Source organism: Heliangelus exortis, chromosome 2, assembly GCF_036169615.1.
Source record: "Heliangelus exortis chromosome 2, bHelExo1.hap1, whole genome shotgun sequence".
Lineage (NCBI taxonomy): Eukaryota > Metazoa > Chordata > Aves > Apodiformes > Trochilidae > Heliangelus > Heliangelus exortis.
This window is the reverse complement of record NC_092423.1, coordinates 81,092,663-81,109,332: the sequence shown is the minus strand read 5'-3', so window position 1 is coordinate 81,109,332 and position 16,670 is coordinate 81,092,663. Positions and strand designations below refer to the sequence as shown.

The 16,670-nt window shown below is 34.9% G+C and overlaps 1 protein-coding gene and 1 long non-coding RNA gene across 2 annotated transcripts in view; both read right to left on the bottom strand.

Annotated features, from left to right (window-relative positions):
• LOC139793726 (uncharacterized) overlaps positions 1-16,670 on the bottom strand; it is a 329,041-nt gene that overhangs the window by 104,259 nt on the left and 208,112 nt on the right. The gene's annotated exons all lie outside the window — the stretch shown is intronic.
• ABCA13 (ATP binding cassette subfamily A member 13) overlaps positions 1-16,670 on the bottom strand; it is a 139,420-nt gene that overhangs the window by 23,879 nt on the left and 98,871 nt on the right. The window contains exons 18-24 of the mRNA XM_071738686.1: positions 13,778-13,832; positions 13,013-13,190; positions 9,785-9,900; positions 5,720-5,876; positions 4,648-4,901; positions 4,154-4,346; positions 2,822-2,931 (exon numbers count right to left, since the gene is read on the bottom strand). Of these exons, the coding sequence (XP_071594787.1) occupies positions 2,822-2,931; positions 4,154-4,346; positions 4,648-4,901; positions 5,720-5,876; positions 9,785-9,900; positions 13,013-13,190; positions 13,778-13,832 (1,063 nt within the window). The remainder of the gene's footprint in view (positions 1-2,821; positions 2,932-4,153; positions 4,347-4,647; positions 4,902-5,719; positions 5,877-9,784; positions 9,901-13,012; positions 13,191-13,777; positions 13,833-16,670) is intronic.

Below are 16,670 nucleotides of genomic sequence, written 5' to 3'. Positions count from 1 at the left end.
ATAGTGATTTCATTCTTTGATCATGAGAGTGCATCATAAGGGTCCATCAGATTACAGTAGCCTGTCCTTTCAGAGTCACAGAGGACAAAAGTTCTGTTCTTTCCAGTCAAACCCAGCAGAGATAGGATCTGCATCTAAGATGATGCCCAAATTATTCATTAAGAATCACTATCAGAGCTAATGTCTGTATGGAAGATATTTAATGACCTAGATTTTCAAGAAGCCTAGATCTGCTGACCAGAAAATGGTCTGCAGCTGTCACCAGCAACTGCTTTCTTCAGCTTACCCTCATCTCACCCTCTGTGCTAGGAATACCAGACCTCTGAGTCTACTCCTGAAGTAAGAAATGAAGAACATTTCTTAGCATGATATCCCTCTTCCTCTATTTCAGGTGTAAATAAAAATCAAGCCACCTAAAAATCACTGGGATGCATAACTTTAGACATTCTTCAATGATTGTGGGAGGGTTCTCCAGACCTGTCTTGGATAGATTCTTACCTATAGAAGACTCGAGAAATTTGCCTCCCAGTGATTTTCAATTCTGCAGCAACACAGTGCAGCATAACCTGCTTAACAGCAGCTACCAAAATATGAAGTGGGAACAAAGGAATTACATAAATCTCTTCTCACAGACTTGCCGTTGTTTCCCCAAGTCTAGTTACGTGTAACTGCAGCTCTTGCTTGAGGTTCCCTTTTCAGATAAGTCATAGATTTTGAAACCTTGGGAATACAGTTTTTACACTCAAACACATACAAATGCATAACCTGGACTGACACCAGCTTAACACAGGATGATAATTAATGTTGTCAAAGGTGGTTTGGACACAATGCAAATGTCTAAGGCTTCCTCTCAAGCCTCCCAAATGTGTCAGTTTCACTACCTATATTTTAGTAAATGGTGAACAACACTGTGCCTAAAGGTATGCTTTCAGGTTGGATTTATAACACTCAATGGTGGAAATGAAAGAAGCACATTGCATGTGCAGGGAGAGCATTTAACCTATTGTTAAATACCAGTAGCATTCTAACATGGACCTCAGAAGAATTTTTATCAGTTTAGCCACAGGTACATAACACATCTAGCAAAAGGAATACAGGCATTTTTAAAATGATTTGTAGTTCTTCTAAAAATTATCTTCAAAAGTTCTGATAAACTGTCAATAAACTGCAAACCGTAAACACCAATACACATGATAATGAAATATATTCTTATGACTTCATGTTTGCTTCCAGGTGGCTATTAAAATTTTAGACATGTTACACCAGATCAAAGCATTTGCCCAAATATACATCTGGTACCAGATTGTATTGAGAAGGCCATATGCAGTCTAGGAATGTACAGGTGGGACCAAAGACAAACTCCATTAAAATTCAAGGAAAAATACCCCTCAAAAATCTAAACCAAATCTGGGAGTTTAAATACTATTTGTTAAGAAGTGAGCGATTACTCACCTATTGATGCATTTAATTTCTAAGACCAAACTTTGGTCTTTAATTTCTAAGACCAAACAGAGTATTCCATCCCATATACATCATCCTCAGTATAAATTTGAGGGATCACAAGGGCCAAGCCAGATTTCCAGCTTCCAGCTGCCTGCCCTTCCTGCCTTTCCTGCTTCCCTTTTCCTTCACCCCGGCACCCTGGAAGGATCCCATCCGTTCCTCTGCCTGTGGTCCTGATCCGTGCCAGCCCTTATCTGTGTGTTCCTGCTTCCAGTTCCCAACTGCTGCCAACTCCAGGAGTCCAGCCTGGACTTTCCCAGGGCTGCCCTGCAGCCTCAGTGGTGACATGAGAGCTATTGGGGGAAAGGGGGGAGGAATGTGGTATCCATTTTCTTGTATATTTGTATATATTTAGTAATTTTTCCTATTTATCATTACTGTTTCATTAAAGTTGTGTAGTTTAGTTTCCAACCCATAAGTCTCTCTCCCTTATTCTCTCTCCTTTCTTATAAGGGAGGAGAGAGAGATTAGTAGAGAGCGTCTGTTACTCGGTTTAATTGCCGGGCAATTTCTAAGACAAAGAAATGTAACATGTCATGTTGGAAATTCCAAAATATTTGCTTTAAAATTTTTCTGAATTAAACCCTTACCTGTTCTTCTCCAAAACACACAGCTATTTTGAAATAACATTATTAGGGAAAGAGAAATATTAAAATTGTTAACTAGACCAGAATACATATATATAGTTATATGTGTACATATTTATATGCACATATATACATGCACATTTCACTTTGGCCTGGCTAAAAAAGAACTTTATTTCTCCAATTTTGCTGGGAAAAATGATAAATGTTGGTTACATCTAAACCAAACAGTCCATTATTCACTTAACACTCCATCAGTGTTCACCTCAATATCACCAACACTACCTCCTAACCATAGAATACTGATGAAGTAATTAATTAATGACTGTGAAGAACACAAGTGTCAGAAAACATTTTAAAATTATCCACTTGAAGCACTGCTGATCAACCTAAACCTGGAAACCTTTCAGTGCAGCAGTAGTATGGGGGAAATATGCCCGAGCATCTGCACATGCTGCATGTTAAGATTTTTGTTGTAGTTTTAAAATGTTGTACATCAAGGCTTTCTATTATTTTACTACCAGACAAGTTTATTCTCAATTAACAGAACTGTCAGAAGGAATTAAATAATGCTAAAGAGCTTTCCTGCAGAGAAACAACAATAAAGCAATATACATTTTAAAAGGAATGGAACAGGTCCTCAGAGTGTAGTATAAAGGACTGAAGACATGATGGGTCTCTGATCTTTGGCATTGTCAATTAGCACAATTCTGATCAATCCCTGTGTTATTTACCCTGTAGGAGTCCTGATAACAGCGCGTCCTGCAGATGGGATGATGTCTCCAGTCAGCATCTTAAACGTTGTGCTTTTCCCAGCTCCATTAGTTCCCAGGAGTCCAAAACACTAACAGAGACCAAAAATAGGAGCAAAAGCAATCAGTTTGCTATGCTGAAAGAAGCAAGTAATATTAATTCTTCAGTGGTTTCTCCCCTTTTCACATTTTCTATCATACGTCTGTTATGTGCTGTATATGGATACACAACAGGCGCAAATTCCTTTTCCCATGGAAAACAGTTTTTAAAAAAAAACATTCAGATAATATTTTGATTACCCCTGAATTCTTTTGTCTTATTTAGGATTCTAGCCCTCTACTTAGAACCCTGCCCAGTATCTAGTTTATCCATATTGTTAGTAAATGATAGGTTGAACCTGAGTCCTGTTTTGAGACCCCTGACTCTCCTTAACTCCACAGAGTTAATATTTCTCAGTTCTCATGAGCTTCTTCCCTCTGTGTAAGTAAATGAACATCAAACAGCCAAGACACTCACTGACTTTTAACCTAGTTATTCTATTGCCCCTAGCTGCAATGTATATATTTTTAAGTTATGCCAGGATTCATATTAAGTCTACATATAACACTTTATAACTTTTCAAGTACTTGTTTCATGAACTTTCTTATTGATAAATAGGCTTCAATCAGCAATAATATCCTCCTGGTTACCTTGGCTACCCAGCAACTGATCTATAACTGGCAAGATGTCACTGTACCTGCATTGCTACACACCAGCATCTCATGTCTTCTGGTTTGCCATTTGCAACCAAGAAAAGTCTTTTCCATGTCAGTATTTTTGAAATTAATATCTGCAATTCCCAAAAGGCTCAAAATCATGAGAAACAAGAACCTGAAAAAATACTGTTCTAAAGCCTCTAGGATTGCCAGAACCGCTAAATTTCAGTTTATTAAAATAGTATATTAGTATATTATATCCTATACTAAAATATACTGTGATGCTTTCAGCGTGGCAACTGCTAGTTTGCTTTGGTGACAAATTCAGAATTCATGCCACAGTTTACAATTCAGCTAGGTATTCTTTGCTTTTTCCTTTCCAAGCAGAAAAAAAATAATGCTATGATGAATTTGTAATCCAAAAAAATAAGTAAAGAGTTGCTTATTAAACAGCACCAGAGCTTCTGCTTTTATCCTGGTTTTGATTTTCAGAAATTACTACAATTGAACTTTTTCTGCTGCTATCTGCAGATCTTTGATTACAGACATCTTGAGTATGTCTGAACAACTGTTCATAATGAAGTTCTATTTTCTATAAGAAAAAAAAGACCTTTTTACCTCTCCCCTTGGTATTCCCAAGCTTATGCTTTCCACAGCTGTGTTCTTCTTACTGAAACCTCCATAACACTTTCTGAGGTTGTACAGGAGAAGGACATCATTACCAGTTCTTCCACCAAAGAGCCTCTGCCGCTCCATTTCTACATCAATATCTTCTGAAGGGCCAACTATGTTGTTGATTGAACACTGATCCCTAAAACAAAAGATGACAATGAATGACACATGGCAAAGTTGACATTGCTGTATACTGGATAAGTTTGTTTTATTTCCATGGTTGCAATCCCTTAAAGCTTGGTGTTCAAAACTCATTAAAATCCAAGGGAAACAGTGACTACTTCTATAGTTTGTTTGGGTTCTTTTTTTTTTTTTTTTTTTTTTTTTTTTCAGTTTCCACAAATTCAGGCACACTATATTATCAGAAATAGAATAATAGACTTTCTTTCTTTAAAAATTAGTTCAGTGTCCACTATGGCAGAATGAAAACGGTAACACACCTTAGTTTGTGGAGGAGATCCCAATGAAGAAAAAGACGTAAAAGAAGAAGTAGTGTTCCCTGCAGGGCCATTTCCACAAAAATCCAGCCCAGGAAATTCATCTCAAAGGGGCTCACATACGAATCAATTCCAAAGTTGCTGGTCAGGTCAAACTTGATCTGATTATATGAAAGCTCTATTAAACCCTGGCCTAAGCAGAATTGTGGGAATATGATGAAAACCCATTTGAGGATGTTGTAGATGTTCTGGAAAGTCTGTATGAAGATTCAAAATTCAAGGGGTATAGGGGACAAAAGGGTGGAGGAAAAAAAAAAAGGAAAAAAAAGAAAAATTAGTTTCCTCCAGCAGCATATTAAGCACACTTTAGCAATCTGGATACAGCATCCAAATCTTACCCAAGGTGAACAGATTTCAGAAGAGCATTTTGTGAGCTATTCTGGGAGAGGATTCATCCCTTATTTTATTTTAGACTTCCTAGGGGTCTTTAGTTGAGGTTCACAGGCAGTAACAAAACACATGTTGCCATGATGATTTTATTTTCTTAAAATTTTAATATTTGAATGCTATTGGTTCTAAATCACCAACTTAAACCCAAGTCAACACCAATTGTGACTCCAAATTTGACTGATACATAACCCAGATTTTACTTTAAACATCCAGTTTTTAACCTGGTATAAGCATGGATATTCATACACATTCTGGATCTCCTCTCCATTCAATTGCTTAAGTACCATTCTGAATAATGAAAATTACATACATGGAGTGACAATGCATATTACTATTCACACAGTGCATTGCATACCAGAAATATGCAGCTTATCTCTTATATCAGTATTATTCAAAAACACTTTACAACACATATGATCTATTCAATGGAGCAGAGCAGCTCCCATTATGTGCCAATTACAACTTAATGGTCTGGAAAATGTCAAGGTTTCAATTAACAGCTTTTCTCCACTATTACCATGTAATTTTTTTTATATAAACAAATTAAAATTCAAGATGGTAACAAGCAATTTAGTATACACTAGGACAGGAAAGTGTTTAACATGTGTGTGTGCATATATCTCACCTGCACTTTGGAAATTATAGCTAACAAACGAGGTAAAAGAGTCACCAGCATAGTACACAGGCCAAACACAAAATTCAAGGAGATGTAAGAAATAAAAGCTATATCTGAACTTGAGAAGAATCTGGATACAAGATACATCCATGGTAAAGTTGCATATCTGAAAGATTAAAGAAATGAAATTATCACAAATAAGCTAGGTTTTCATCTCAAAAAAAAAAAAAATCCACAGTTATCTTACTAGAATAAAGGCCATCCTTAGTTTTTAGATATGCAAACTACTCTTCCGACAAACTGAGAAGAAAAGACGAATTTATCTATCAAATTACCTTATGATTTCATAGATAAATTTTGACATATTATGGGCAGATATGATCCATTTTTGCATACATCAACTGCATTTATTTATTTGCACTGTTCTAGAAATCTCACACCTATGAATTTCTGAATGATTGCAAACCCATGAATCTTAGAAAGCCTCTCACACAGAGACAGAATTAAAAACAAATATTTGAGATTGAATCATGGGTATGGAGCAATGAGCTTTTCTTCGAGGCTTTCATAGAAAAAGAACGAAAGAGGAAGGAGAGACTGAAAAAAAATGAAAGGAAGGAAAAAAGAAATTAAAATGAGGCAAAAGGCATTAATCCTTGACCCGGAACTAATATTTGTTCTAGTGATATCTGAGAACTGAAATTTTACAGAGATCATTTTAGTATTGTTATTAACTTAAAAAAAAAGTTTACCCAGTTAATAGAGTAGTAGCCATCAAAAATTACTGCATAGTTTCTTCATAGTACAATGATGGTAAGACAGCATGCCTCTGACTACATAATTTTCATACCAAATCTTTAAAGTGAAGGAACCCTCCACTCTGGAAATTTAAACAGTGTCTAGACAAAATGGAGTACTCCTATTTTTTTATAAAGGGTAAGACCTGTCTATCCAGATTTTTAAAAGGCCCACAGAATTTGATGAGCGTGAATGTCATGTGAAGGAAATTTATTTTCCGTTGAATGTACTGTAAGACAAATCTATCAAACAAACAGTATGCAGACTGCAGGAGCACAGGTGTCACTATTCACTACTGTATGTAAGTATACATGTAGTATATATCAATATATTGCATATATAACTACTTCTTATAAAGTGTTAATATATACATACATAATTGTTCTAATAGTGAGCTCAATACAAGAGCAACCAACCAAAACTCTATGAATTGACTTCTTCATTGCATTAAACAGTAGTTTAGATTATGAGCTCTAAAATTTCTTCGTATAAGAATGCCAAGATCCTTTACCTTAAGACATAAAATGTTCAAATCCTACTGTGAAGTCATGGGGATATTCAGAATATAAAGATTAAATGTTAATGTTTGGGTCTCAAGATTTCAAGTATCCAAGAAATAGAAGACAACTCCATCCTTGAAAACAGCTCAGGAAAGAGATATGATTTAGAGTGCTATTACTCTGCTGTAAATGAAAATAAATTTTTCTTTGCTTATAGCTACTAAGAAGTGAGTAAGACCTTCAGAATACTAAAGTTGTGTGATGATCAAATGCTGCCTTTAAAATAATTACCAGTCACACCCACATTTCTCTCTTTCTTTTCCTTCAGCTTCATCTGTAATTTGTTATTTTGTAAGCATAAGAGAACATAGAGCAGCTGCACTATAAAACACTTCTGCTGTCAGTTAAAAGAGGATAAAATGCAGTTTAGTTACGATAACATTATATTTTTTTAAGAAAACCTCTTTTAAAGTAGCACACTAGGAAACTGTGATTACTCTTGCAGGCACACACCCTTCTGGCAGATATCTTAACATTTTCATATAACTGCAGTATTTTTACCTTTGCTCTAGATTAGAAATGCTGAAAAAGTGTACCCTGAAGAGAAAAATAAAATTTTAGAGGGAAAAATGCATTATGGAATGTAGAAAAATGAGAATAACATGCACGGTACTGGTGGAGAATAAAATGACCACAATAAGATTCATCACATTTTACAGAGTCATTAGGCTGAGTAAAGGCTAGAGTAGGAAGAGTGGCAATTCCGAAATTTAGCAGAGAATCCTTGAGATACAATAAACTTACTGACCACAGTTATTGTGTCTTTAATACATGTTAATACACATAGAATACACAGCCGTTCTTGTTAAAAATTAATACAATATCTGTTATGTCAGCCAAAGCTGAACAGCACAGGAAGGATTATGTTGAGATGCTTAAACGGCACCTCCAGTCACCAAAAAAAAAAAAATTTTAGAAAGCAGTCCTGCTTTTCAGTCAAAGATTATTTCTTCTGATATAGCCAAATTTGTATGCAACATTTTGGCTAAAGCAATGCCTGGGTAACTCTCAGCACCTGAGAGCAGGAGTAGGACCAAAGCTTACAGCACATCACAAAAAAACATTGTGACTTCAGCAGGTATGTAAGGATGTGCTGTATGGTTCATTTGCTGCTTGACTAAAATCTCTATAGCTGCATATTATTACACCAGGGTCACAGCAACTGAACTGCAAGGATTCAGCAGTTGTAAAGGTGACAAAAAGGAACAGGGATGAGGTTTAGTAAAGTCGTTTCACTAAGACTGATAAGAATTTTCTGATTTTGAAGGAATCAACTGGTAGTGCAGAGTGAAGGAGAAGGAAAACAGGAATGATACAGAGAGGAGAAATGCATGAACTTTGTTTCATCTGGGTTATTTACAAGACCCTAGAATCGTGACCTTTACAGTATTACACACTAGTCTAGCCACTCATGCCCAGGAAAGATGAGCTTAAACTGAAACATGCTAAATAGAATTATCCAGAGACTGTGAGAGCCTTTTTACTAGAGAAGACTTGGCTAGTCTGGGCATGCAAAAGGTGCTTGATGAGGGAGAATTATGAAGTATGGCTCCAAATAAACTTAGGCTGGTATTTCAAAGAATACATTCAGCTATGGAGATCCTGAAAGAGTTTTCCACAAATTGAGTTCTTGGAGACATGACATCTTGAAAACAATTTCAAGATGAAATACAGTAATGTTTTTTTTAAAGTGTTTATCTGAGATTATTCCTGGAATGGAGCATGTCCTGATCTTGCAGAAAGTCCTTTCTACTTTCCTTCCCTGTGATTCTCTCAAGGAAGAGTTATATTTTATTATTTGAACAGCCATCTTTTCAAGTATGCATTACTCCCTACAATTAGATGCTTGAGATAAGGAAAAAACATCTACTCAGAATGCTATCCTATAACTATTCACCTTTAGCATTTCTCACATTACTTGTGATTGCACATATGAACAGTTAAAACAACAGAATAGATGGATCATTAATTTGAATGAACTCAGGGCCCAAAAGCCCTATTGCTATAGAGAAATCAATCCTCTGCTATTTTAAGTTTTTATAACTATTTTTTTCACATGAAACTAGGCAAGAAGGTGATATGGGAGGACTTCCCCACACTACTGTTTGGAGGGAAATCTCCAGCCAGCTCAATACTACCTGTAGGACAGATTTCTCACTGGAAATATAAGTACTTAAAACTCTACAGAACTAGAGGAAATAGCTAGTACTAATAAATAAACAAATAAATAATAAAAGTCAGCCACTCCTTTCATGATATTTTGCATAGCTAAGTACTGAAATTCTGACCTGACTGTTATTATTGTTTCATTTTCTGGAAGATAACATGCAATCAGCTTCTATCATCAAACGACTGCTATACGTGATGAATATTTTTTGAGAGACTTTCAGTTGTTTTAATTTTGTTGGGTTTGGTTTTTTGTTGGCTTTTTTTTTTTGTCTATTTGGTTTTGTTTGTTTGCTTTATTTTGTGGTTTTTTCTTTGTTTTGTTTTGTGGTTTGTTTTTTTTTTAATGTGTGAACAAAACTCCCTCCACCTTCTGTGAGCAACTTTCGAACTCATGTTTCAGCCTCTTCTCTCACTATCTTTTACTGAATCATAATCATTTCCAAAAAGAGAAAACCATGCATCCAGCAGCAGGTACAAACCAAGTCCAAAGGTTTCTGTTTTGTTTCTTACAACCTATAATTCCTTAGGAGCATTTCCAGTCACATACCCGAAGAGTATCAGCAGGAGACCAGTGGCTGCCAAGTTCTTTCGGAAAGTGAAGGCTGATAGATGGAAGGCACTAATAACACCAACACATAGAGTGACTGGAACCATGTAAAACAGCTAGAAACAGAAGAAAAAAGGCACAGAGCAGGTGAGAATCTCTTACAGCTCTTACTTGATTAGCATAGAAGGGTTCTACAAATCAACTTTTCCATACTTACAATAAAATTATACTATAAATTAGGAAGAGTTAGGCAGAAGAGCTCTTATACATATACACGAGACAGCCTGTAAAAATCCTAACATGGAATATTCCCCTTAATTCCAATACTATTGACCTTTCCGATACATCCATTTAATAAGCTCACTCTTCCAGATAATGAGTCCATATGGGACTATTGCTTCAAAAGATCAGATTTTACTGTGAAAACAGTCTTGGATTCCGAAATACCAGTTTCACTGATTAGTGCTTCAGTCATACGAGACTGGTAAGGATACATTTTAAAAGATACTTTAATGAACTGTATGTGCTGATAAAGCAAATGATAATTTTTCATGAGAACAGACAATATTTAGAAGAGCTATAGCCGTTAGGCCACAGGAAAAGCATTTTCTCTGTTTAATCTCTTGACGTAATGGTAATTAAATACTGAAAGGGGGAAGGATGTGGTTGGTATGGGGGATTCATATCAAAGTGCTCAAAAGAAATGGGTTCTGCCTGCAACTTGCAATGGGAGGATGGGCTCAGTTCCATCTATTCTCAGTGTCTGCCCACTCTGTGGATTAAAGTTGAGATCCTTAGGGAGCCTTCATTCTGCTTATATAATATTTAACCTTATGCTATATAACTGAGACTCTGAGATGCAACTGTAATAAATGCAATGAATCCAGGTCTAACTAAATATTCAATGCAGAAGAAACTGTTCAAATTGGACTTTCATACTGAAGTACAATGCAAACTTGTTCAAAATCAAACCAGAGGGCTTCACTTCTTTGCCAATGGGAAGACAGATTTTTTTAGAGAAAAGGACAATAAAGGGAAATGCAAAGAGAAGTAAGGTTGTCATCTTGCTGACACTGATTCACTGATATGCACAAAGATCATACTGTACCACTCCACAGATTTATGTTTCGGCTAACCTGGAGGTGTTGAAGAAATACTGTAGAGAAGTCACAAAACACCTGAAACCCACTATGTTTCAACAGATCTGGTACATTTTTCTTGAAATAAATAAATAACTCTAAACATCAAATACTATTCAAAATCTCACCATCTCACCTGCAACCATGATGTGTTATAAAAGTTGGGCATGCACAAATAAAACAATCTTAATTTTTCCCCTCTATTGACACAATTTTAATCTGAAGTGTCTCTATTTGTCATGAAATTTTCTTAGTGCTTACATATTTTCCATTTGTTGAACATAGCAAAGAATACCATTCACATCTTTAAATACAGTAAGAACAGCCTGATTCTTATGAGAGCAATTTCGTAAATCAAATACTTCTGAAGGTCTAATAAATATTATTCTACCAATAATACAGGACAGAGCCTGTAGTACTTAGAATATACCGAGGGATTTTGAATTTGACAGTTCATATATTTGTGTGTTCAATGTCCCCAAATGATCTGCAGCACAATTAGCATTTAAAGCAGTGTCTGTTCTTTCCCAGATCATGATTGATCATGCAGTACTATGCTGAATTGTGAGAACACTTTGAAAGGAAGAGATTGGAAGAAAATAATGAGTTGCAGACTTTGCTGCACAAGGAGAAACTCAGTGATGAACTGAGTTTTTAGCCAAGACCTCTTATCTGACACAGCAGAAAAGGGAATACAAAAATTGACTGGCCAAGTGAAAAAACATTAGAAGAAATGTGTTTTTACTTCAAGCTTACTCAAGTGTGAAATCCTGATTTCAAGCATAGGTGGGTGAAGTCTAATGTTTCAGATTTAAAATAGTCTGAATGAGAATAGATTGTGTTCAAAAATGCTGTTCTTTACCAGTTAAGTTCATGTTTGTGTTGCCTGTACTAGATCCCAACCCTTCTTTCCATGCCCCAGCGTGTTAAATGAAGTGCAGAAAGTTTATGTCCCTTCTCCAGGGCCACAAATCTTTTTACTTTTGAAAAATACAGCTAACCCCAGTTTTTCACTCTTGCCTCTGAAACCAACCTTCCAGTTCAGGGATCTGGACTTTGAAACATGAATTATCGGCATACATCATTCTAGTTCTTTAAAAAGAGTAACTGTATCCCTTTCCTAGAAGTAGAAATCTCAGCTTCTTACTAAACACTCAACTGATTTTATAGCAAACCATATCACAAATGAATGATGGAAAAGCCCTTTGGTAAGCAACATATATTTATGCCTTATATATAAATACAAACACAGATATATATGCACACATATATAATGGACTAATTTTTCATCTTAGTTTTTAAAGAGCCACCTTTGAAAAAGCTATTCGAAGATAATTTTAGGAATTCATGCTTAAATGGAATCCAAACAAACTCCATTACACAGCCAATAAAAAATCAGTGATGAAGGACTAGCAGTGACTTGAGAAAGCCAGTTCTATTTCACCACCTATTTCTATTTTCTGTCTGCATGCAGACAATACTATCTGTAATGCTAAAAATGGTAGAAAATACTTTGTGTGAGAAAAATAAACATTCAGGACTTCACCCATTTCTGATCTAGGTCATTCTGTGTAATTGAATTCATAAATAATGTTTTGTGCTGTCTATCTTGCCAGAAACAGAAGTTACCAGATATGAGTATCTCTCATATTACCCACCATTGAAAACCATAATAATTCCTCCCATGTAGCTGACTAACATCTTCTCCAGTAGTCTGGAAGATTTTACCAGTGGCAACTCAAAACAGAAAAACTTGTGCTATGAACTGTTGTGTGGAAGACTCTGTCTAGATTGATTAGCCAGCTACCTGTATTTGTAAAATTGTGCAGGCACCTAAAATTATCACATGATTTATCTTACAGTTCAGCTTTGGCAAATGAACACTATTCCTGACCTAGAGAATTTTATCTGACAGTATTAAAATAAGAAAGGTGTCCCACTGTTTGTTAACATGTCTATCAAGAGCTGTTACTCTGCACAATTCAAATCTTACTCACATGTCTTGTGACGATATTTTTTTTTTTTTGCTCATTTGTGCCAAACTTGTGAAATTTACACCTGGGCACATGCTGCCCCACACGATACATACCATGTCATAGCAGAAGTTAGCAAGCCAATATGTTTTGTAACCCAGGCCTGTGATGTGCTGCAAGCGTTTTGTGCCAGATACTCTGTCTTTGACTATGGCACTTCCAATGGATGCAGTAAGGATAGAGAAACCCAGCATGATGCACAGTGCTACCCCACACTGACGGACATTCTCCATTCTAGGGTACAAAGGAAAACAGCATAACAAAAACACAACAGGGAAATAAACCCCCACCAAACCCAAATGTTTTCAAGGCCAGCATCTTACCAAAGCAGCACTGGACATGAAGACATTTGGAAACACCACATTTGTACGCTTTTTATGTTTAATTAAAGAACAGGAGCAAAATGGTGTGTTGCAAAACTAGATGTGACGTACAGAGCACAGAGTGTGTTTAAAGACTGGACAGTAAAGTGAAGCTTTTAGAATTATTTCCCCTTCCGCATAAATTTTAAATTTAAAAATTTGACTATCATTTAAAACAAGTAACACGTTTGAAAAATATCATGACCTGTTCACAAACACTCTGGGAAATGCAGTCAGAGTAAATTCAGTGGTTTTATCTACAAAATAATGCAAACTCATCTGGTATAAACAGTAAATTTGATATATAAACACCAGGCTAGATAAAATGCTTCACTCAGGGGAAACGAATTGCATCTGTCAGGTCACAACATCTGTTGCATGCAAAATACATGCTTACTGAATTAACAGTTTCAATTGTCTGCTTATTGCAGCTGTTATATATTTTAGGAGTTTGCTTACATTTTGTCTTCATCCAGCAAGGCTCCTCCGTATGGTTGGCTGTAGAGTGTGATCCCTGTGAAAAGAAAACTAAATTATTAAATAGTAAATGCAACATCAGGCCTTCACTTTCTAGAGTACACTCTTGACTCCTTATTATACAAGATGAATGAAAAAGCTAAATTCTTCTTAAGCAACAGAAAGAGGTCAACTTCCATGCTGCCAGACCAAATACTGCCTTCTGTTCAGTGATTTCCAGAGCCCGGGTCCACCAAAATCTATTGAATGAACATAATAGCTGCTTCTTTGCATTGTGAACTGCAGAAATAGGTTCAACAACATCCACATCACATCATAACAATATCAACAATATCTACATCACAGAAGAGACCAAATACAAAAACTAAGGTAAAATTTGTTCATTTTTTCTTAATAAGATAGGTTGTTATGTTGTTATTGAAATGTATGTACTTGTTATTTTATAATTTCTAGAAATACTTTTTGATTGCTGACTGCTTGCAGGGGAAAGCTGTTTAGCCAAATGCCCCCACCCCCAAAAAAAAAAAAAAAGAAAAAAGAAAAAAAGAAAGAAAAAAGAAAAGAAAGAAAAAAAAGAAAAGAAAAAAGAAAAAAAGAAAAAAGAGAAAGAAAAAAAAGAAAGAAAAAAAGAAAAAAAAAGAAAGAAAAAAGGGAAAAAAAAGAAAAAAAAGAAAAAAGAGAAAAAAAAGAAAAAAGAAAAAAAAGAAAAAAAAGAAAAAAGAAAAAAAAGAAAAAAAAGAAAAAAGAAAAAGAAAAAAAGAAAAAAAAGAAAAAAGAGAAAGAAAAAGAGAAAGAAAAAAAAGAAAGAAAAAAGAAAAGAAAGAAAAAAAAGAAAAAAAAAGAAAAAAAAAGAAAGAAAAAAAAGAAAAAAAAAAGAAAAAAAAAAGAAAAAAAAAGAAAAAAAAAAAGAAGAAAAAAGAAAGAAGAAAAAAAAAAGAAAAAAAAAAGAAAAAAAAAGAAAAAAAAGAAAAAAAAAGAAAGAAGAAAAAAAAAAAAGAAAGAAAAAAAAAAGAAAAAAAAAAAGAAAAAAAAAGAAAGAAGAAAAAAAAAAAAAAAAAAAAAAAAAAAAGAGGAGCTGTACTGTAGAGCATTGTATTACATTTAAAAGATGCCCACTTTGGGAGATCAGGAACTCTCCTGAGTAGGCAATGGATTCTTAGGATTATTGTGGTTGTTTGTAAAAGCAGCATGTAACAATCTAGCATAATGAACTTTGGAATCTGAAGTTAGTTTATGGGCAAAAAACTGTAGCAAAAGAAAAAAAGGAGGGCAGGGGGGTGTGAAAAAATTTTTCAATGCAAATATTGCTGTCCAACTGGTCTTGATTCTTCCTGACATATTTCTGCATTGTAACATCATATCACCAGGAGATCCCTTCTATGAGATCAAACCAGGACTATCTGATTAGAGTATTGAAAGAAATCTTTTCTGTTTCCAACTTTAAAAAAGTAAATATAACCCATCCTAACAATTAAGCAATTAAAATCTTCCCAGTATCTTAGGCAAAGAAATAAACTGTTAGTAGCCTTAGATGGACTCTGCAGGGTGTCACTTAATTGAACACAATTTTTGTTTCATTAGAGTGCAGCTGTATAAAGATAAAAAATATCTTTGTTCCAGTAACAGGGCCATTCTGACCAAGTATATCTATAAATTTATTTTTGCCCCTTTAATTCTTTATTCCTCATCTTCAAGCCAAAGTAATCTAAACATTTAAGTCCCTACGTAGTAAAAAGTTGAAGAGGAGGATGATTCACACACAAAATTGACGCAAGGTAAAGATTTTTCAAATACAGTTAAAACCTGTAGTTTAAAGATTTCCTTTGTTTTTCTTTTACACTATTATTTTTTTAAACAGTAGCTACTATTTGTTCTGAAGCGAGAACAGGAATATCAAAGAAAACTATTTTTTCCCACTAGAGCCAAGTATTAGCCTTGATAAATTCTATTTATACAAAGTAGCATGATAGAAAAAGCTTAATTCCCAGAAATTTCTTTCCAAGATTTTACAAAGGTTGAATAAAGGTGTGCACATTAGAAATTAGAATCGTTTTACTTCATATATATGTAGGATTCCTATTGAATTAGAAATCAGTAGCTGAAATTAGAATTAAACCAGATTTTTACAGTACAAACTGAAACTTATTTTTAGATCTGATTAAAAAAAAAAAAAGTTAAAAAAAAAAAAAATCTGATTTCCAGACTTTATTACAGTGGAGGAAAGGTTTTAGGAAACAGGAATCCTGGTAATTTCAGAAGCACTAAAACAAGCAGTTAACATACAATGTTCTTCTTGTACTCGGTAGTGCTTAGCTAAATTGGCAAAGAGTAGATGCATCTTCCAGGTCTCCTTTTTATATCTATGAGCCAAGTTCTAGTTACAGAGAATTTTTCCACAATTTTCAAGGTCTTGACTTCATGATCAGGAATTTGAATGTTCTAATGAAGCTGTTGTCCCTCAAGCTTCAGGTGACTGAAATCCTACAGTAAAATTGCTCCAGCTCAAGGGGTATAATTTTTAGATTGCAAATCTTAAAATATCGCCTATGATCAGGAAATGCCAAGACCTGAAGACCTGTACCTCCTACTGATTCAAATTCCTTTTCCCAGAATTATGAGACAGGTGAACCTGTCACATGGAGTGGAGTAGAGAATTATTGCCGATAAAGTGTCCAGGAGTAGCGGGGCAGTTTGCAGAAATTCAGGAAGGTTCTCTGCTGTATTCTATTAACTAATCCAGGCTCATCTTAACCATATCCCATTGCTCTACTGCTAACAAGTATAGAATCATAGAATCATAGAATCATAGAATCATAGAATCATAGAATCACAGAATCACAGAATCATAGAATCATAGAATCATAGAATAGAATTG